Genomic DNA, 22,755 nt, shown 5'->3' on the forward strand with positions numbered 1-22,755 from the left:
AGTTAAGGTTGCAGCAGGATATTCTCTCTCTAAGGTGGCTAAGCTGTTGAATAATACAGTGGAAAGGATTGAGCCTTGCCTTGCCCCTCTGCAGCTGACTGTCGACAAGTGACATTGGAGACAGTTTTTGTTAGCTTCTTGATTTTTAGCTTGTGTAGAAAAGGGAGGGGAGGTGGTCTGTAGTTTGTGATACTCCAGCATCACGAAGTAGTTTCTCTTAGTATTGGTTGTAGTATTGCATCTTTTAGTATGGATGCTAGATCATCATCGCCTTCTTTGACAGGAACAGTCCCTTTTAGGAAGGGGCTGCAGATGTTTCACACACTCTCCCTTAGCATCCAGCAAGGAGTCAGAGTTGCAGGTGGTGGCACTGACTGTTCTGTGTTTCCATGACATTTTTACTTGTGTCAGTGGGCTCAAACTTTGGTGTTTCTGGTCCTGCTTTCAGCTTGTTCTTGATGGCCCAAGGCTATCCCAGATGTGGGTGATTTTTTTTCCTGAGAAGTAAGAGAATTCTTGGCAGCAGGAGATGGTCTGGATCAAACCTCTCGACTGAGGCAAGTTCAGCCTCAGACTGTGTTTTGCAGGATAGGACCTCAAAACCTTTTTGCATAGACACCCCTACTCTGCTCTGGGCCACTGCTCACTGCCCTCCTCTCCTTTCCTTCAAGGGCATAAAGAAGTCTGGAAAGGAAGGAGTGGAGCTGCCTGGGAGCAGAGGAATCAAAGTGGCCACAGGCCCCTCTGCTCGTGAGAAGCTGCGGCTGAAAGAGTTTAGAGCTGTGTGTGGACACTTACACACTCCCTGCTTGGCCCTCTTTCATTTTCACTAATGTGTAAGCAGGGGCTGAATGAGCTCTCCCCTGACAGCTAGTGGTGAACGGGGGGGAAAGACCTCAGAGCTGCCTCTTTGCAGAGACACCTACTCTGCCAAGGGGATCAGCAGACAGACCTGCATTGCTGGAGTGATTGATTTTGGCTGGTTTGGGTTAAAATTCACTCTACTCAGACATTAAGGATAACATTTCATTACCACGGCATTCAGTATTAAAGGCAGCAGGACTATCCTTGGGGAGCCCTTATTGGGGAGGGGTGTCACCCTAACTTTAACCTCACTCACGGTCAGGAGAAGTGATGCCAAATGTGAGAGTCCAGAGGGGGCGGAGTATTTAAACAGGTCCACACAACCAGGCTTAAAGGGTGCCGGAAGCCATTTCATCCTCCCCGTCACTGTTTTAAGACAGCTGACTAGATGCATTGGAGAGGCCTGGCTCCTTCTCAGTGATATGCTGACCTACGGGCACTAACCTTAGCCCTGGCACAGAGACAGTGCTGTGGTGAAAAGACCATGCAGGAGAGGTGGCAGCAGAGGTTCCCGGCTATCCTGTGAAATCACTGAAGAGCTGAGATCACCGAGAACTGGATGAACCTGAGACCATTACTGCTGCGTCTCTGTGATGCTGGGGAGCCGTGGCAGTGATAAATTGGAGCAGAGGTACTAGCAGGCCACTCACCCCTCAGGAGCAAGAGGTTAAACCCCCCCCAGACACGCCCCTGGAATCTGGGGCCATTGCTGACCTCAGACAGCACGAGTGGGTTTCCAAAGGAGGAAAAAGGGGAGTTGCACGGTAGAGACCTTCATCCCTTGGACTTCAACAGCACAAGGTGAGAATCAGACAACAAGGACACTGCCCAAGATACTGTGAGGTGCGCGTTTTACTTGGTGGTGTACTTTCAAATCATTGTTGCAGGGTTTTTCCAAATTAATGCTGTTTTCTTGTGTTATACACAGACTCGGTATTTGCAAGTGAGGCAGTATTACCTCCTTGGAGGCACCCAGGGTGGTGGTTTGTTTTCCTAGATTACTGGAGTGGCTGGGGGCAGGGTGTGTGTGTGTCAAGCCAGTTCTGTTCTGTATAAAGAGGAACCTGTCGCTTGATGCTGCCTACACTACCTGGCAGAAGGGTTACACTGATACCTGATTCACCCTGCAAACCTTAAAAACTACAATGTGGTATAAACCTTCATTGCTCAAGTCTAAGGCACTTCTGGTTTTAAGGGACAAGTGGGTCCTGCAAAAGTCTGCTGAAATGAGGTCACTTTAACACACCATCTCACCACTCTGCTACACAATGACCTCTGCAGTGGGTAAGCAAAAAAGTTGTGCCATTTTCTGCCTTAAATTTCCAGCCTGGCTTGGCTTCGCTCTTGAAGCTGGATCTGAGAGCCATTTTCAGTCCTGCTTCATTGCTGTTGGCTTCAAAATGCAAGTGCTTTGGTATTCACACTCTGTATGTAAGCAGTGTATAATGAGTTGAATTGTGATCAGTTAGCCATGCCTGGCACCATGCCCAGCAGAACAGGAAGAGGGCTCAGAAGGTGATAGGTGTCCCTGTATTTCTGATTTGTTAGATTCATCTTTCTAGATGAGGTCAGCTTCATCCTGGCAGCAATACATGTTTATAATGTAGCCTGAATCTGCTCTTTGGTTTAGTTAAATGTTTCAAAGGATGGACTTTTAGAAAACCAAGCGAGTCAACAAGGATGAAGGCAAACTTGTTAAAAGCCATGCAGATGCATATAATGATACAGTGAGATCACGCTTGCATTAGGCTTATCGGTGTTTGTAATTTTGGAATTTCTCTGCTTAAAGGGCCAAATTCAGCACTGTGTTTTTTTGTTTTTTTTTTTGTCAATGGGAAGTTAGCGTAAGTTAAGGGTGCAGAATTTGGACCCATTGTGTTTAAGGGCCAATTTCTTCAGTTCTTGATCAAGTAAAACTTGTTGAAGCTGTAAAATATTAACTATCACCAGTCAAATGAGCAATTTATTTAAAAGTAAAAAATGCCAACTCTTGTTTTCATGATACTTAAATATTTATTTAAATTTAAAAATACTTTTCATGGCACCAATGATTTTATGCTGACTACATATTGAATATGTAGAAAAGGGTACATTATTTTGGAGGGAAAAAAAGTAACTTACAGTATTTGGCACATGAAAGGTTAACTTCTATGAAAACTAAAAAATTCACATTTTCTGGTATTTTTACCCTCTACTGCTTTAAAGATGCAGTACACTATTCTTTATTAAGAGTTTTGCTTCCTCTGATATAAGAACTATGGAAACGACGTTTTATACAAAGGACAGATAAAACTAACAGCTAGCAAAACATGAAACGTATGGCACGGGGGGGGGGGGAAATGTAAGATTAAAAAATTACTAATTGTAATGGTTTTAGGATAAAATGCCAGGTGAAAACAGTAAAAGGTTAAACCAAGGTGTGGTATTTATTACTATTCTAAAAGCAGATCGATGCAAAAGTTTTGTTAAGGTTAATATTTCATACCTTGTGGTTTTTGAAAATGAAAATGTTTACAGTACAACATATTGGAGTACCTGTCACTGAATGATAATGTATTGTTATGACAAACAAGTAATATTAGCAATTAAAACAATGAAATACTGCATCTTTAACCTAGGATGAAAAATGTTTAGTTTAAGACTATCACTCACTGCATAGAAACACCATTTACTACAGACTGAGGTAGGAACACTACACTAAAAGTTAATTTTGCTATGTTGCATAAAACAGTATATATCCATGTAAAAATCTAGCCTTTTTTTTCTCCCGTGGTTGGCATTCACAACTTAATATTAAACTGAATGCAAAATCTTTTTCAGCTCTTCTGATAATCAAATGGCCGTGGTTAATTTTTAAAGTAAAAGTGACATGAAACTATATATATATTTTTTAAGATCTGACAGACTAGTAAAATGGACCTTATTTATTGCAGTGACAAATAGTCTGAATCTAACTGACTTTCAGATTATTCTCTATATGGATGACTGAACATTTGGCAAAAGAGCACAACTGACCAGTTCAGGACAAAATCATAACTCATCTTCAAAGGGAGTGTGTGTGTGTGTGTACACACGCACCAGCAGTGCTTGAACTTGTGTGCAGAGATGGTTAAAGGTGCAGAAAATGTAAATCAGAGCTTTTACAATTAGGTCTATGGCCTCGGCTTGCTTAAAATCTCTCCCTGAGATGAAATGAAACTCTTGCTATTTGTTAAATATGCCCAGCTTCACAAGAAACTTTACAGTAGAGATTATTGCTCCCCTTACAAATGGGCTGCTGTTTTTGCCAGGTAATAAAAGATTCAAGTGTTCATGTCACAATAGAAATTAGTTAATTACACTTTTTTCCCTTAAGGATAGATCTCATATTTGTCTTGGTTTTTTTCACTGTTGCCTCCACTTCTGTAATTCTGCTCTTTACCTTTGAAAATTTTCAAAAAATCTGCTCTTTTTTCCAAAACAAGTAATGGGTTAATCTGCCATTAGAATTCCATTCTACAAAACATTTATTCTCAAAGTAATTGGCTTACTCCAATCATTTTGTATATCACACTATGTTCATCTAATCCATAAAGTTAAAAAAAGACTTGATTAGTATCAATAACAAAATGCTATTTTGTTTAAAATATAGGCTGAACAGTTTTTTTATACAAAACAAGTACAACTTTCGGAGGCAAAATGTATTCCAAATCAATCCGGTCTGATTACTAGCTACACACCCAGACTTTATAGAACATAACGGAGTACATTTATCTACTACCCCCATATACTCAACTCCCACTGTCTTTAGGGATTTAACACCTCTATGGTAAACGCCACTGCGGTGCACTAAAGGTTCAAGGCTTAACATATTCAGAAAATGCCTATGTTGTAGACTAGGATAGGTATTCACATCTTTCTATGCTACTTAAAGGAACAGACACTGCCACTCCTGGCTTCCCTGTTTCTTGCCCACTCTGTTGTTTGTGAAAACGTTTCTAAGTTGATGATGGTATTGTACCAGATCACTTTCTAATGAATAAACCATTTGCCAGTTAAGACGCTCTAGTTAGTAAAAGGAGGATCTCTTTAAAATAATGTGAAGGTGGTAGTGCTGTGCACAGAGGCAGTTTTACTAATGAAACAATACACTAGTATTTAAATAACAACTCAGTAGCACCATTACTAAAGCTCCTGCATAATGCAATATTTCTAGTCTTGAACTAGTGTCGCTATTGGCTGACACTAATGCAATAATCAGTAGTAATAAAATAAATTCCTCTTATTTGATACCTTCAGAGTAATACATCTATGAAAATTAAAATCTTAAATTATTCTGCAAACTTCAAGGATTAAAAACTGAATGGTTGAGTACTTCAGGAAAGTGGAGCGCTAAAGAAATGCGTTTTTAATCTGGCATAAATCTATCCCTTTCTTCTTCCAGGAACAAACATCCTAGGGCGCAGTGTACTTTGATTCATGAAAGGAGGACTTAGTTTATGGGCCGATGGTGCCACGATGGGTCCCATTGGCTGGGAACTGGTAGCAGGTATCTTCTGAATCCACCTGGCTAGTTATTAGGAAGAGTCATGCCTTCAGGTGTCAATGAGCAGGCTCAGGACGGAGCGGACTTTGCAGGCAAACCATCGCCTGAGGGGACAAAAGTATTGATAATGGAATTGTTCAAACTCGGGGGTCTGGCGAATATCACGGAAAAAGGCAATGTCAAGGTCAGACTCGGTAAGGATGATCAGGAGAAGGAGCAAAACAAAGAGGAGTCCAACTGTCACAAGGAGCAAACGGAGGACACTTAAAACAAACTTATTCACCTGTGCAGCTTGTGTCCCGCCATCGCCACCACCACCCTGCCTCAAGGCTTTGAACTCGCCTCCCATCTCATCAGCCTCAGTTGCAGTAGGTGTGTTGGCTTCAGACTCCTTTTCTTCTTCAATACTGCAGGGGGCGCCATTGATCTGCCTGGCGAGCAGCATCAGCTCCAGGCTGTGTTCTGCCACCGGCGTCGGAAGCACGCTATCCGCAGGGCTGTAGATCTCGTCGGAGATGACTGCCACTCTCTCGCTGCTCTCAGCTCTGCTACTCCGCGAATGGGACATAAAAGCATCTCCATGAGAGGCTGAACGCACGGGGGTCGAGTGAGCGCTGTCCCTCAGCGACTCCAGGCCTGGAGAGTGAAAGACAGCAGGGTGAGAGATGTGCACGAGGTACAGGGGCGTTAGTTACTGGGTGTGAAGCCCTTCTCATGTATAGGACACCTCTACACCGCACCCCAGGAGCGCAAACTGCTTTCAAATAGTAGAGACACAAGGTGGTGAGGCAATAACTTTTATTGGACTAACTTCTGTTGGTAGGAGGGGAGAGAAACTTTCAAGCTTACACAGAGCTCTTCTTCAGGTCATGCCTACTAAAGAATTAAACCTGAGACACTGCCCTGGGGGCCATTATTATCCCTATCTTATGGATAGTGAAAACATAAGAATGGCCGTGCTGCATCAGACCAAAGGTCCATCCAGCCCAGTATCCTATCTACCCACAGTGGCCAATGCCAGCTGCCCCAGAGGGAGTGAACCTGATAGGCAATGATCAAGTGATTGCTCTCCTGCCATCCATCTCCACCCTCTGACAGACAGAGGCTAGGGACACTATTCCTTACCCAGCCTGGCTAATACCTTCATGGAGGTTAAGTCCCTTAATGGCTAAAAGGAAGCACAGACAGGTTCTGCCCCCACATTTTCCTGCTAATTTTGGGTGCCCACCATGAGTGATCTGGTCTTTGCTCTCAGGGTTTTTTTGAGATAAGCACCCACAACTCCAGCTGAAATGAATGGACATTCTGCCCAATTAACACTTCTGAAAACCAGGACTTATCCACTGCAGCGGGGCACCTAAAAACTAAGGAACCCTACATTAGTGGACAGTGTTGAACATTGAGGTCTAAGTCACTTAAACAAGGTTCCCCCCATGAATTGATGCCCTTTGTCACATCTAACCTTTCCTGTCATGTAGCAAAGGCTCTAGGCAGAGAAGCTGTGAAAATGAGCAGCAAGATGGTGACAGCCAGCCTGGAAGGAGTGTTGCTGTGAGTTTTGCAGCTTTTCCTAATTATGGGGGGAGGGAGAGCTGTACCACAGGTGAGGCAGTTTGAAGCTTTGTTTAAAATGATTTTTCAAAGTACTCTTCACTCCACAGGCCTTGAAAAAATTCTATCCCCTGGGGGGGCTGGGGTGTCGCAAGCTCCAGTCTCTTCCTGCCTCCACGTGACCAGCTTCTCACTTTCATTTTCTTATCACACACCTCTGTAAAATTAGGTATAAAAACCCTTGGGGCAGTAACCACATAAGCCAGGTTTCCCTGAGGTGAGCCAGTTTCTCGTACCCAGACCCAGCCCAATCTTTAAAGACTGATTAGATGTTCACTGTGGTTCCACAGGGCCGTGTAACCCTAACTAGAATCCAAGCTGGAGCTGTACCCTGTAGTGCCAGAGGGGCTTGGAAATGGCTCTGCTACCAGAGTCTGAGATACAGCCAGGCATCTATTTACCTGACCCCCCCAATCCCTGTCTGTACAATGAATCAAGTGATGCATGGAGCACCTGGTGTTCTGGCAGGAGGCAGAGACATGGACACACACCTCTTAGATAAGGGGGGAAAGGCTTGGTCCACGGCATGGGGATACAAGAGCTAGGAAGGGGCGTGCTTAATGCAGGCTGCAGCCCGGAGACTGGGGGAAGCGGAGAACTGGCATTCTCAGGCCAGGCCACAGCCACAACGCCCTGAGAGCAAGATGGGGACCTGAGACTATACAAGCTGCTACTGTCCATGGCCTGGAAAGGTGCCAGGTACCAGTAGCAACCTTAACGTGACACAGTTTTCTGTGCTAGTGAAGATAAATGTCTTGTGCAAGAGAATTCCATCAAACACACCTTCGCTCTGTCTCAGCAGCCGCACGGGCTGGCGCACGAGTATTCTGTGAGCAGTTTAACCTGCATCATGCATCGCCCCCCAGTAAATAGCGGAGAACTGCCACACCGATTAATGTCTCCAGGGAGTTGCTTTAGGGTGCTAATTGGAAACAAGGGCAGTAAAACCTTGATCCAGTGCAACCCGCCTCGCTCCTCCCACTGCAGGCTGTATTGAGCACGAAGCTGTATGAGATGCAAGGAGCGGAATGGCACAAACCCAGACACCACTGGGTCTTTGGCAATGAGGTGCCCCAGCATTGGTGCAAGTCCCAGCCTGTAAAGCAGTCACCCTTGGACAGTCCTGCTGGTTGATTTAGCCCATACACCAATACTCCAGGGGAGGGATGCTAGTGGGCCCCAGCAAAGGCCGGTGGGGGGGGGGGGGGGCCTTGCACAGTGAGCAGTGTAATTACTGTTAACGGAGGGGCAGTGGCAGAAAATGCACATCCTGCGCCAGCATTGACTCCCCAAATCCTGGCTTTGGAAAGATTTCCTAGCAGCTGCCTCCCACTAATGCCATCAGGCTTGTGACTGATGCAGATAGGGGCAGGCCGTAGGCGTCAGCGTGCGGGTGTGGCATTTCAGGGACACGAGAACCCTGCCGTTGCTTTCTGCTGAGTGAGGGGCTCAGGTTGTGCGCCAGTAGCATCAATCCCAGTAATGAGGGGCCAGACCATTAGCTGGGGTAAGTTTGTGCCACTGGAGTCAATGAAGCCAAATGACTTACGCTAGCTGAGGACCTGACCCTAGGTGTTGCTTTCTCAAAATACTGCAACTGCCTAGCAGCACAAAACTGCACAGCAAAATAACCGCACACCCTGCACGTCCCAAAAACCTGGCACCGGCAGGAGTGGCAGCCCAGCCTCACGGGGCAGGATGAACTTCCAAAGGGATGTTTTAGATGTTTGTTTTTAACAGAAAAATTGTCGACCCTGGTAATTTTGCCTTTAACTTTGGTCATGTCACTATAAAAGTCACGAGAACACAGTGCACAGTGTTTGCAGAAAAGATGAAGCAGCTCATTTCAGCTGGGGCTGAAAGTAATGCCATGCATTCGGTGTAGTAGTTCTGTGCTGTAACCACACGATCTGTTCTAAAGCTATGCAATCACCTTGAGCTAAAGTACCGCCAAGAGCCATATTTCTTCACTGTGCCCCTACAAGAACGTGTTACAGCCAAAGACAAAATAATCCTTGCTCATGGAAGCAAGGATCCGTGAAGTGGCTTCTCCTCCTTTTTTAACCCCTTTGCTCCTGCCTAGGCTCCAGCCTTCATTCCTCCATGTGACTCAAACCTGCCGCCAGGGGAGTGCAATTCCTGGCCTACAGTGGGAGAAGAGCAAGCTGAGCTAACAGGGATCTTGTCCATGTTTAGTTTCTATAATTCATGAAAATCCTTTCAGAGACTTTGTACCGCACACCCTTACTGGCTGCATGTTAGCATGCAAACCCGTAAGAAGGGATGGAACCCAGGTTTTGGGAAAAAAATCCCTAGAGGTCGTCAGTTCTATTCCAACAGGTCTGACAAGGCTGGGGCGGCAGGGCTGGGCTGGAAAGTGTGCTAGACCAGCCTCTCTTTCAGCACTCGAGCACCCTGGCTCTGATAGGCAGAGTCGCAACATACGACAGCAAAAATGGAGGCAGGAACATTAACTGTTCTCAAATCCTGAAGAACGGCTTTGGGTCCATTTTGAGGCAAAGGGTTCAGCTGTGCGAGTGTGTGCACATGCCCATGCTCGCATACGTGTCTACAGCGCCCATACCAACACCGTCAGGCTTGTGGCAGGACGTTGAGCATACACAGCGTTTGCAAAAGGGACCCTCGGCGCAACAGCTTGGCCTCATTAAATCACAGCCACAATCATCCTCCGCGTCATTTCCATCCACCTAAAGAACCGTAACATACTCACGTCACATCACATCGAGGATACCATCTATCAACGGCTGAAATAAATGCCTCTTACAGTCATTCACAGGCAGTTAACCAGAACGTGCTATGCCAAGGGCACTGCAGTACTAGATTGCAAGGCCGGGGATGATTAAACGCGAGTGACTCTTTCAGCCACTCACCCCATTCCTACAGCCTTTGACTTAAGTGAACTAAAAGGCATTTTCACATGTAGGTGCTCGTATTTAATCTAGGCTACTGCGTTGTTGGCCTTCCTGTGGCTGTCTGCCTACAACACAGTCACAAACATCCCTAAATGTGTTTGAACTAGTCACCCACTTCAAAACTGGGGGCCTAAATTTAGCTTCCTTAGGCCATATTTAGATACCTGATTGTCAAAGGGCTGAGCCCTCAGCAGTTCACAGTGGTTTCAACCGGCCTTCAGTGAAACCATTTCAGCGCTGGGAAGGTACGAAGCGGTACAACAGAATACAGCCCTTGCAGCAGGAAACGCACGTCAGCAACGCACTTACAAACATGAAATAATGAAGCTTCATAACCCCAGCCACGCTGGAGGGCTCCTGCCTGAGTTGTTGCCCCGCAGTCGCTATCCAATAGTCCAGAGCAACAGTGCCACGAGCTTAGGCCAGGCAGTGACGATGGGCTCCACTGGTAACATCAGCAGGAATGCAGATAGGTGTGATGCAGTTAATGCTCTTGGCATTGGGCCAAGACAAAAGGCCTAGCACCCCTCTGTGTATGAAAAATGCCATGTGGGGGGGGTTTGACAGTCACCACCAAGCCCCATTTAGGGGAAGTGCCGGAGGGGCCTGCTCTGGGATGAAATAGAAAACCCAACAATGCCAGTGCACTGGTTTAAGAGGGACGCGTGACGCGTGGCACCTCCTGCCACACCAATACCTCCTTCAGCAGCCCCCCAGTTGGCCCTAGGAGTGCTGCCCCCGGGCACTGACAAAGAGCTCAGCTACAAGGGACTCACTGAGATCAACAGCTTATTTCCCACAGCCTTAATGTGTGACCAGCCCTCCGCTGGTACCGACAGCCAGCCATTGCCAGCGGGCCAGGCTTCAGATTGCCCGGTATCAGTCCCTAAGTCTGTTTCTGAGGTGTGAGTTCAAAGGGGCCTGCTGGGCTTTGCCCCAGGCTGGGAGGTGGTGGGTGCGGGAGGGGGCCATTAGAACATGTTTCTATTAAGCTACCACGGGGCGATGATGTCTGTCCCTCTTGGGCCATAGGCACCAGCTCACAGTTAGAGAGCCCATGCTAGTGGGTGGGCTTTAGGCAGGTGTTTGTGCTTTAAAAGCATATGGTTGCCTTTCCTCTGGTGTGCAACCGATAAAAAATCCCCATGCCCACTAATGTCACAGTAGTATTCTGACAAAGGGCGGGGGGGGGGGAGAGCGCCCTCCCCCCAGCTCCACTCCTAGCCCTGGCCATCGCCGATGGTCCCGCACTCAGAGTCCTGGCTGCCCCCACCCTCTCCATGTCTGGGGGCCTGGCTGCCAGCCCCGCACCTGGGGATCGGCTCCTGCCTCACCCCCTGGTCAAGAGTTGGCCCCTGGCTGTGGCCCCAGCCTCGGGCCCTTACCCCGTCCAGATTCCCCCTTGCCCAGAGCTGCAGCCCGCTCCCAGGTTGGGGACCATTGCATTACAGACAGGGCAGGATTTTAGCTTCCAACACCTACCCCCTGCTTTAACATGTAGGGGACCGTGCAGGTACTCCTAGCACGCTGGGCCCCACGCGTGACTGGCCGCCCTACTGCCACCCGTGGAGCAGGGGCGGTGCCACAAGGTCTACGCCCTTCTGCCCATCAGCCCTACAGCGGTGCCTCAGGGGGTTGCCATCCTTCTAAGCACACAAACCCAAACACCCTTGCCCTGCCCTGAGGCCCCGCTCCCCCCTCCCGCTGTTACTCGCTCTCCCCCACCCTCACTCACTTTCACCAGGCTGGGGCAGGGTGGTGTGGTGCGGGAGAGGGTCTGGGGGCAGCACTCCTAGAAGTGGCTGGCATGGCCAGCTCCTAGGCAGAGGAGCTGGGGACATTGCCAGCACCCACAGGCACCATCCCTGCAGTTCCCGGCCACTGGGAGCTGCAGAGTCGGCGCTCGGGGCGGGGGAAGTGCACAGAGCCCCTGTGGCTGCCCCTGCTTGCGCCTAGGAGCCTGACATGTTAGCCACTTCCAGGAGCCCTGTGGAGCCAGGGCAGGGATAGTTCAGTGGTTTGAGCATTGGCCCACTAAACCCAAGGTTATGAGTTCAATCCTTGAGGGGGCCACTTAGAGATCTGGGGCAAAATCAGTACTTGGTCCTGCTAGTGAAGGCAGGGGGCTGGAGGCAATGACCTTTCAAGATCCCTTCCAGTTCTAGGAGATCTCTATTAAGTTATTTATTTTATTTAGGTAAGGAGCCTGCCTTAGCCCCGCGCGCTGCCGACCGGATTTTAGTGGCCGCCAGGGTCCTTTTCCATTGGACACTTGGCAACCCTAATGCCTCAGTAGGGAGCCACAGGCAGGCCGGGGAGGCAGCATCACTGTCCCAGTTTCCCACCACACACCCCAGCTAAGCCAGGCCCCAGCCAACCCCTGAGGGATGACCTAGGGCTGCCATCCCAGGGCCGCCCCATCACTGGACCCGTACTGATGGCAGAGCTCATGACAAACGGCGCGCTCATGTGGAACACCCAGCTTTAGTGCTTTGAACTCTGGCCCCTGCCTGCCCCATGGGGACACTGGCAATGCCCCATCCGTTCCCCCTCCCCGCTCCTGCCCCTAGGAGGGAATAATTTCCATCTGGGGAAAGACGGCTCCTATGAATTAAGGCTGAAAAGGTTTTGTGGGGCAGCTCGGGACCCCGGCCCAGGCAGCAATGGTGACGGAGGAATAAGTGCAGTGGGACACTAGGCTGGCTAATGTCTGTGCAGGTGGGGCAGCGAGGGTGTAAACCCCACTCCCTCCGGCTGCCCAACACACGGACCAGCGCTGCCTGTGCCGGGACAGCAAGCGCAGCTTGAGCCATTCGTATGAGCACGCTAGGGGGCCTTAGTTCAAAACCCAATGCACCAGCCTGCTGCCTGCAGCTCTGAGCCCCGCTGGTAGCACATCAACCGAATGGCGTTTGCACTGAGCGAGTAACTGAGGCCCGGGGGGGGGGGGGGGGGGGGGCTGTGTTAACATGCTGCCTACAGCATCCCCGTCCAGTGACAGGCCGGCATCACACGCTTAAGGATGGTATAAAATAGTCCTAGCCCCTCTACAGCATCTCCGAGCATCACGTACGTGCTGTAGGTGTGTGTCAACTGCCCAGGCAAAATACTGAGAGACAAGCCGGCCCTTTAAAACAAGGGTGAGCGACTGTCCTCGGGCGCTAAAAGCCAACCTCCTTCCCCTCCCCTCTCCAAAATCTAGAAATTTGGGAAAGACACTCATGTTTCCACCACCAGCCTTAGCTCTGCCCCCACTGCTGTCTTTCCACCCATGGCTGGAGCCCTCTCTAGCGCCCGCCTGAAGACAAATCGCCCTCTGCTGCGGCTGTGAATTCCAAGAGGGGGGGCCGTTAAGCTGTAGCACAACAGCCTCCATCACGTTGTGCTGCTGCCCGTGCTGGCGAAGCGCCAAGACCCCAGGATCGTGGCACAGGGAGGAAGACGGTTCTGCCGTCACAGGGCCTGTGTGTGAAGACGCTGGCCGCTAAGGGCATGAGCTCAGCCCGCCCACAGGCAGTGGGACGGGATGGAGGTGCCTCTGGGAATAGGGGCCATAGCATTGCCTAGAACTCACACGGGGAAATGCCCTGGTGGGTGGACGGGTGTGTACAAAACCCAGACAGCTTCAGGTTGATGCAGGACTGGAGTGGGGCCTCGGTCTCGTACCAGCCGCTCTGCCTAGGGCTGCATTTCCTCCTTAGCAGTAACAGTGAAAAGTGCCCCGTCCCCATCCTTCCCCTTGGCATGTCCCCTGCCCGTGACTGCGGTAAGACCAGACCCTGATCGTTTCAGGAGAGCTAACACTGCTACTGTTTCCCCTGGAGTGAGCAATCACCAGCGCTCTCTCCGCCCGCTGGGTCGGGGCTGAACCTGCCAAGTGTGGAATCTTCCCGCTCATTTTCCAGCTCCTGGAGTCCCTTGAGCTTTGCCAGCTCTCACGCTGAACTACCTCCTGCGCCTACTCATTTTCAAATGAATGCCATGAGCCAGGAGGCATTTGCCCACCACTGCCTGACGACATGCCGGAAGGCGCCGTGCTAAGCACAGCAAAGCAATGAAAACGTTCTCACCCTGACAGGTATTTTTGTTCTAAGGAGGCCAACCCCCAGTCTGCAGCCGTGACCCTTTCTGGCAGAGGCAGGACGTTCGCTAACACCTGTCAGATGCTGCTGGACACTTACACAGCCAGCTTTGCGTTTTCTGCTGCTGCTGCCCAGCACCCTGGTATCTGAGCACCTGCAAGTGTCTGAACGACACTCAGATCCATACAGCCCTGCACTGGGGCCCTTCCTATTCAGCCCCCCCGCCGCCCCTCCTGGCTCTTCTCTCTAAAAGAGACTGAGCTGAGCTGAGCCACCAGCTCCAACCAGGCTGACTTCTGGGAACGGCTGGAGCCGGACTTAGCCCCGTGATGCAGGCCCAGCGGTGACACAGGTGGAGAGCGCAGTAAAAGTGCTGGAGGGAACACAATGTGGATTTGACCCAGGAGCAAGGGTGCCCATTCCTCTCCTCCCCGAGGCCTGGCTCTGCGAGCGGGGAGCAGCGCGTGTTCGGCCAAGCTGAGCAGAAACGTGGCCGCTAGTTACCTGGTGTGAGCCCGTCGCGCTGGTCCCGTGGCGCGGCGCGGGCAAAGCCGGGAAGGGCCGGGAGGAGAGGTGAGGCACCGAGCACTTTGCCCAGCAGCTGGGGGCCCACGCTCAGCACTCGCACCGTCACATCCCGGTAGCAGTGGTTGATTATCCGCAGATGGACAGTAACTTTCGTCTTAATCTTTATCAGACACTTCACCATGGTGGCCTTGGACTAGCCCCCTTCCTGCAGCCTCTCCACTCCCCTGGGCGCGGCAGCAGGGCACAGCCCAGCGTAGGACGGAGCCACCGCAGGAATGCACAGGGTGAGGGCTGCAGCCGCTTCACCCACTGGCAGCAATGACGTAAATGACTGTGGTGAGCTGAGCCGGGAGCCAGCGCTATTCTGGGCTTCCATGTTGCTGAAGTGAGTGTGAGGAAAGGCAGCTGCAGCGGGGGGTTGGGTAGAATAATGGTGTGAAATGTTCGTTATTTAATTCCCGGCTTGCTTTGTAGTGGATCGTTTTGTGGCACATTGGACCATGCTACCGCACTAAGTCATGGGGTCCTGGGCTGACCCCCTTCCCCCCCCCCAGCACAGTCTGATATTCACCGTATGCAAACCAATCCTTCACCTCCTCTGGGACCATCCCCACTCTACTCAGCACCCCTAGAACGGGGGGGACGGGGGACTTTTTGGCCTGAGGGCCACATCTGGGTGGGGAAATTGCATGCAGGGCCATGAATGTAAGGCCGGGGCAGAGGGTTGGGGCGCAGGAGGGAGTGCGGGATGTGGGAGGGGGTGCGGAGTGCAGGAGGGGGCTGAGGGCAGGGGGCTGAGGGCAGGGGGTTGAGGTGCAAGAGGGGTGCGGGGTGTAGGAAGGGGCTCAGGGCAGGGGGTTGAGGTGCAGGAGGGGTTCAGGGTGCAGGCTCCGGCCCGGCCCGCTTACCTCGAGTGGCTCCAGGGTGGCAGCGGTGCGCAGCGGGCCTAAGGCAGGCTTCTGGCCCTGCGCCGCTCTCAGAAGCGGCCGGCACCACGTCCCTGCAAGCCCTGGGGATAGAGGGGACAGAGGGCTCCACGCTCTGCCCTCACCTGCAGGTACCTCCTCCCAAGCTCCCATTGGCCGCGGTTCCCCATTCCCAGCCAATGGGAGCTGCAGGGGGAGGTACCCGCAGGTGAGGGCAGTGTGCAGAGCCCTCTGCCTCCTCTATCCAAGGGGTCGCAGGGATGTGGTGCCAGCCGCTTCCAGGAGCGGCATGGGGCCAGGGCAGCCAGGGAGCCTGCCTTAGCCCCGCGGCGCCACAGGGGTGACAATCCCACGGGCCGGATCCAGCCCGTGGGCCGTAGTTTGACCACCCCCCCACCCTATAATGCGATATGGGCCCAATCCTGCCTCCACTGAGGACAGTGGCAAAACTCTCTGGCCACAAGGGGGCAGGACCGGGCCCTGCTATCGTGCTGCATCGGAGCCGGAATACACTGGCTTTTGGGAAACCCCGAGACACAACAGCCTTTCCCGTAGGAGGCTCTTTCTGTATTAGTCCCAGTTCTGTGCGCCAGCCTGTTTACAAGGGCATTCTGCATCTGCCGTGGGGACTAGGTCTGCACCACGCTTCCCGCTGCCTGGCCCTGGCACGCACCTGAGTGCAGGGCTGTGTTGGGCTTGTGTTTCCCACGGAAAGTGTTATTTGGGCTAGGACACAGTGAGTGGCAGGCAACCCTGCCCAACATACCTGCTATCCCCTGGGATTCACACCACCGTTTCCTTTCCCTGGCACCAGCAGCTGCTGTCCGGGAAGGAAAGGAGCTGTTTGGCCGGGACGCCTTTCCCCTTCTCCTGCCAGAGAACAGATCTGTCTGTCACTGGGAAGGGCTGTTTTCAGTCACAGGCAGATATTTAAGTGAAGCCGATACTTAGCAATGGTGTCGCTTTCACCAGCAGGAATCTTTTCGCTGCCCAGAACTCCTACCGAACATCTGGGCGTTAGTGACAGTGATTCAACTGTCCCTATGTTCATTTGTATTTGAAAGCTGCCATGAGCTTTTTAGTGATGGGGGAGCCCTGCGAGATCCCCCTCCTCCCCTCTGCACAGGGCCTCCTAGGGTACGTTATCAAAGGGATGCCTGGGTGTGTAGAGGGGGGGTTAGTCACACTCCTCTCATCCCCGTTAGCACAGGTGCATGTGTTGAAAATGCAGGGCTTCTGTTCCAAACCGTCACCTCTGAAGTGGGCGGCAGAGAGCAACGATCTGGGCCGGGGAAGGACGGTGGTCGGGGAAGGGGGCGTTATCACTGCACAGCCTGCAGCCCACACAGGGATTCTGTCTCTGCAGACAGGTTGTGAAGAAACCAAGGAAATTCCCAGGCCACCAGCTTGTTACACAAGGGCTAAGGCTGTCAATAGCTACCAGTCACCTTAAAAGCAAGCTGCAGTTCTCTCAACCCACACAACGTTAGCCTGACAATTCAAAACAATTGTTGTGATTTGGTTTTTAAATGAATCCCCGAAGAAACCCAGGAATGAAGGTCCCTAGGCAGCCGAGGTGCCAGGGGCGGATTCTGATCTCACTTCCACGGGCGTCGCTCTCCCGCCTTCCTGGGAATGACTCTGGACTGGCCGCCATACGAGATCAGCATCAGGCCCCCAGCCACATTTTCAGCTGGCTGCCGTACCTGTGTTCACACGCAAGTGCAGAGCAGAATCTCCCTGCCTGTGCCCTGTCTGGCATGCACAAATGCAGGTTGTGTGTGTGCAAAACACAATCACAGATGTTCCAGACACAATTAAAGGAGCGTCAGTGAGATTCCAAGCGAGGAATCCCTGTGGAAGCCTGAGTTGAAGAATCATCTGCATCCAATCAGGGACCAAGACACAATCATGTGATCTCCATGTCTAATCAAACAAATACGTTTTGAATATCAAATATGCACAATAAACGTCTCGTGAACCACCGACAGGCTAAGAATCATTTGCAGAAAGTTTTTGACAGATAATCTGAAACAGCAAATATATCTGAGAAATTGGAAAGCTGTTCACAGAAAATGACAAAGAGAAGAAGCAGCTAAATGAGATGGCCATATTACTTGCTATCAATTGTTCACTCAACTCTGCTTATAATAAGCTATAAACTCATTTCTAGAGAGACTTCAGAGTTAATTCTAGGTGAGTGGCATTAAAACCCAGGCCTCAGGTACTTCCAACTAAGTGCACTGCCATAAAATACAGGTTTCAGGGTAGCAGCCGTGTTAGTCTGTATCCTCAAAAAGAACAGGAGTACTTGTGGCACCTTAGAGAAATAAATGTGTTAGTCTCTAAGGTGCCACAAGTACTCCTATAAAATACAGGGAACAACTCTGCTACACATTTGATTTATCCTCTGCTGTGCAGACTTGCTACAAAGCCAACAATCCTGTCACTATACAAGAGCCCTATGATTTTTGGGGGAGTTAATGACCAAAGCCATTTTTTTCCTTATAAGTGCCCAGTTAGGGGGGAGGGATAGCTCAGTGGTTTGAGCATTGGCCTGCTAAACCCAGGGTTGTGGGTTCAATCCTTGAGGGGGCCACTTAGGGATCTAGGGCAAAAATCAGTACTTGGTCCTGCTAGTGAAGGCAGGGGGCTGGACTCAATGACCTTTCAAGGTCCCTTCCAGTTCTAGGAGATAGAAAGGAAATAATGGAGATAGCCTTTCTTTCGGTCAATATTTTCGTAATGATGAATGAAATATGTTTTCACGGTAATCAATGCCCCAGATAGCTCGGGCTCAGGGGTATTTAGCACATACAGAAACTCCTGTTAAACTCCTACGTCAGCTTCCCTGAACTCCCTAATTGGAGAGTCCAGAGGAGAGCAACAAAAATAACGAGAGGTTTAGAAAACACGAGCGATGAGGAAAGGTTGAAGTACTGGGATTGTTTAATCTAGAGAAGATAAAATTGTGGGTGTGGGGTGTGAGTGTGTGCGCGTGCTGAGAACAGTCGTCAAATACGTTATAAAGAGGATGGTGATTCATTGTTCTCCACGTTCACGGAGGGTAGGACAAGACGACATCAGCTCAGTTTGCAGCAAGGAGATTTAGATTGGCTCTTAGGAACAGAGCCGGCTCAGGCTTTTTTGCCGCCCCAAGCAACGAAGAAAAAGAAAAAAAAAAAAGCCGCAATCGGCGACACTTCGGCGGCAGCTCAACCGCGCCGCTTCATTCTTCGGCGGCAATTCGGCAGCGGGTCCTTCGCTCCCAGAGGGACTGAGGGACCCGTCGCCGAATTGCCGCCGAAGACCCGGACGTGCCGCCCCTTCCCACTGGCCGCCCCAAGCACCTGCTTCGTTTGCTGGTGCCTGGAGCCGGCCCTGCTTAGGAAGAACTTTCTAACCGTAGTTAAGCCCTGGAGCAGGCTCCGGAGGGAGGCTGTGGAAGCCCCGTCACTGCCTCTAAGGTTTCTAAGAAGAGGTTGGACAAACCCCTGTCAGGGAAGCTCTAACTTCACGGTCCTGCCTCAGTGCAGGGAGCTGAACGACGTGACCTCTTGAGGTCTCCTCCAGCCCCACGCTCCTGTGCGTTCCCCTAATGCACCACAAGCCCTCTAGGCTGGTCCACAGCTCTCAGGTCAGAACATTAGATTGGGCCACTGGGAATTTTTTAAAAATAGCACGTTATTCCCTTTGGTGCAATATATATTTATACATGTCTGTACCCGTATGTATGTCGTACCTATAGAACTCTATACGTGCCTGTGCATCGCTCTCCGTTTGGGTATATAATATACATCATTACACAGCTAAACGCCCATTACCCTAGGATCAACTACCCCCAAATAATCTGTCTTTGGCCTCTGGGGTCCATTTAGCTCTCTTTAACCACACCCACCCACCCACCCACCCCTCTTGCTTGGGCGTCCCCTTCGTTTGACTAATGCCAAGAAGCTGCTAAGATCCGATCTTGTTACTGTCATGGCGATGAACGGCCCATTGCTCTATTTGGCTAGACCCTTTGATCCTGCCCGAGCAGGCCCTTGCGAGTGGATGAGTAGCTACAGCCTCCTGTTGCTGACTGACGTCTCCCCTTTACTGGTGACTGGAGCAGAGGAGAAGAAATCAGTGTATACGTTGCTAGCTGGTAAGGCAGAAACATCCACTGGATTCCTAGGTGAGCCACAAATGAGTGTGCAGCCACATACCTCTGCTCTCAGCCAGGGGATTCTCTGCTCTAACTGGCAATTATTCCATTCAGGAGGGGACTAGGAGCATTAAACCAGCTGAAGCATCATTAACTGCCCTTGGAGCGGGAGGAGAATGGGACTGGAACACCGCGAATGCAGGTAAAACACAGCCAGAGTTATCCATGCCCCCAGCTCACCTTCCATGATGGAGATGTGAACAGCTCGCCTTCGCGTCCTGGGGACACTGCTGAGTCTTGGCCCGTGAGTGATGGAAGGGCAGCTGCGGCTAGGAACCAATCCAGCTCTGTAGAGAAAGAGAAGAGATGAGCACGACACCTAGGGACTAGTAAAAGGAAACCAAGCGAGAGGCAGAAGAGCCAGGTGCAAACGCACAGCTGCGCTCTCCTTAGCCAGCCGTGCAGGAGTCGGGTGCAGAGCGGTCAGACCAGGCGTGGAGAGCCCAGATGCAGGATGTGTGCACCCACAGCTTCGCTTTTGGCTTCTTTCCTGAGCTCTGCAGGGTCTGGATGCTGGGAGCTGAGGGTGGTGTTTCAAACAAGTAATTATTTCCCCCCCTTCAAGCACTGGAGTCCCCCCACCCCACCCCACCCCACCCCACCAGACAGAAAACAACCTCCTTACAAAACTGAGGCGGACGCGAGTCTCTTCCAGAGATGTGCAACACTACGTCTTTGCGGCTCCCCCTGCAGGCACAGCAAAGCCAGGCCCCCGTTCTGCTCCCCGGGGCACAGAGGAATTCTGGCTCAGGAGGGGCAGGCCTGGGGGCAGCAGAAGTCTTAGAACTGCTGCTTGTTCAGCCCCGTCAAAAGCACGGGAATGACTGGGAGCAAAAACGCCACTCCAAGGTCCCGGTAACAGAGCAGCAGTGGCTATGCAGAGATGCAGGCAAAGCACGTCTCCCCCAGAGTAACCGCCTCTCCTTGGCAGGCCTCAGCTTAGGCTCAGTGATGTCTGGTAGGAAGAGAATAACCAACGCCAATATCCGCAGATACTTTTAGCAACAGCTGGATGGACGCACGGACATTCAATCAACGAGTCCGTTTGACATGATGGCTTTCAGCTAAAACCTGCAGCCCCTCCTCGGGCGAAGCTCTCAGGGTGGTTTCAGACTAGCCTAAAGCTGTGTCAGGTTGTCAGGTTTTTGGTCTCGTAGGAGCAGCAAAGGCAGCTGCTGGGGAAACCTTTTGCCTGGCGCACATAGTACACACAGGGCCTGACTGATAACTGCGATTGTGATACACGTGTGTAATGCAGATGAGAAGCAGCTTGCAGGTATCAGATATATTATCGTTAGGGCCCTACCAAATTCACGGCCCATTTGGGTCAGTTTCACGAACATGGGATTTTTAAAATTGTAAATTTTATGAGTTCAGCTATTTAAATCTGAAATTTCACAGTGTTGTAACTGTAGGGGTCCTGACCCAAAAGAGGTTGTGGGAGGATTGGAAGGGGGGGGTCAGGGTATTACCACCCTTACTTCTGTGCTGCTGCTGACGGGGCGCTGCCTTCAGAGGGTAAAAGTACACAAAAGACCCCAGCAGGGGTGAAAAAGGCTAACAATGTTAGGAGCTATTAGGAAAGGCAAAGAAAATAAGACAGAAATGATCATAACCACCATAGAAACCCCCTTTGAATATCGTGTCCAGTTCTGGCTGCCCATTTTCCAAAGGACATAGTGGAGCTGGAGAAGGTTGAGCAAGGGTACGCAGCAGCTTCCATACGGGGAGAGACTGCTCGGCTCAGTAAAAGGACAACCGAAGGGGGATACGATAGAGGGCTGTACAGTCATGACCGGTGTGGAGAAAGTGCATAGAGAAGTGTTATTTTCCCTTTTCCCACAATACAAAAACTAGGCACCACGTGGTGAAATGAATAGGCAGCAGGTTTAATATAAACAAGAGAAAAGACTTTCTCCACACAATGGACAATTAACCTATGGAACTCACTGCCATGGGATGGTGTGAGGCCCCAAAGTATAGTCGGGTTCAGAAAAGAACTAGGTAATTTCATGGAGGATAGGTCCATCAATGGCTATTAGCTAAGATGGTCAGGGATGTAACCCCATGTTTGGGGTGACCCTAAATCTCTGATTGGCAGAAGCCGTGTCTCTCCAAAATTGCCCTGTTTTGTACAGTGCCCCTGAAGCTTTGGTACTGGCCCCTGTCGGAAGACAAGATGCTGGGCTAGATGGACCATTGGTCTCACCCATTATGGCCGTTCTTATGTCCTTAATGACAAAACTTACATTGACTTCGATGGGGCCAGGGTTTCACCCACTGTCTAGTCACAGCAGCAAAGCTCATTAGCAATGTGTTTAAACAAGCCGCTATGACCTGAAACACCACACTCAGCCCAAGAATCCAACCCCAATGCCAGCGCTGCCCGAGTACCAGACTGCAAGAAGTGCTCAGTGTTACCGCAAGACGAAATAGAAGTGAACCAGTTTCCTTTCCAGCGAACAAAGCCCTTTTACTACCAACCTCTGCTCAGGAATGGTACCCCAGTGATATGCACCCTACTCGTGCAGGAAGCAGCCTGAAGGAGCACTTGCCACGCTCTGGCTGACTACAGGATATTCCCAACACTTTAGGCGGGACTGAAATCAAGGTGAGATGTTGTAGATCAATGCACCTCGTGTCCACGACTCTGCTATGAAGTTGTTGATGGTTCTTACCTGTGAATTTCTGGGGGCTCCCTCTTGATCTTGGCACTAGATTCCATCACTTCTTTTGCAACTCGGCCACTGCAAGTGGTTCAAGAACAGAAACAGGGCAAGAACTGAAAAAGCATTCTGGCTATTGCCGAGATTTTTCTACTGCTCTGATAAACAATCACCCCTTTGCCCTCGCCCTCCATAACTGTACATCCTTCAACAGAACTCCAGACCTACTCCAGTCTGACACACGGGAACCGAGTGCCGTGGGCAAACAGCCTCCAAACGGAGAGGAAAAGACAGACATTTGCTAAAAATGAACAGGTTTGGGGTTCCCAAAGGGCAGCACCCCTTTCGGTCACGTCCTGTTCGATCGGTCAGTCCCGCCTCCTGGAATGCACGTCCCACCTGAGTGGAATTTA

General features: G+C 50.7%; 1 protein-coding gene across 4 annotated transcripts in view; it reads right to left on the minus strand.

Moving 5' to 3' along the window:
* Positions 1-4,497: 4,497 nt before the first annotated feature.
* FRMD5 (FERM domain containing 5) overlaps positions 4,498-22,755 on the minus strand; it is a 281,834-nt gene continuing 263,576 nt past the window's right edge. For 3 of the 4 annotated variants that reach the window (XM_065559122.1, XM_065559119.1, XM_065559120.1), the window contains exons 12-14: positions 22,355-22,423; positions 19,857-19,963; positions 4,498-6,025 (exon numbers count right to left, since the gene is read on the minus strand). In XM_065559122.1, coding sequence (XP_065415194.1) covers positions 5,439-6,025; positions 19,857-19,963; positions 22,355-22,423 — 763 coding nt within the window. In that variant the 3' untranslated portion in view covers positions 4,498-5,438. The remainder of the gene's footprint in view (positions 6,026-19,856; positions 19,964-22,354; positions 22,424-22,755) is intronic. The other variant, XM_065559121.1, reaches the window with a different exon arrangement.

Source organism: Chrysemys picta, chromosome 10 (genome assembly GCF_011386835.1).
Source record: "Chrysemys picta bellii isolate R12L10 chromosome 10, ASM1138683v2, whole genome shotgun sequence".
In the NCBI taxonomy this organism is placed as follows: Eukaryota; Metazoa; Chordata; order Testudines; family Emydidae; genus Chrysemys; species Chrysemys picta.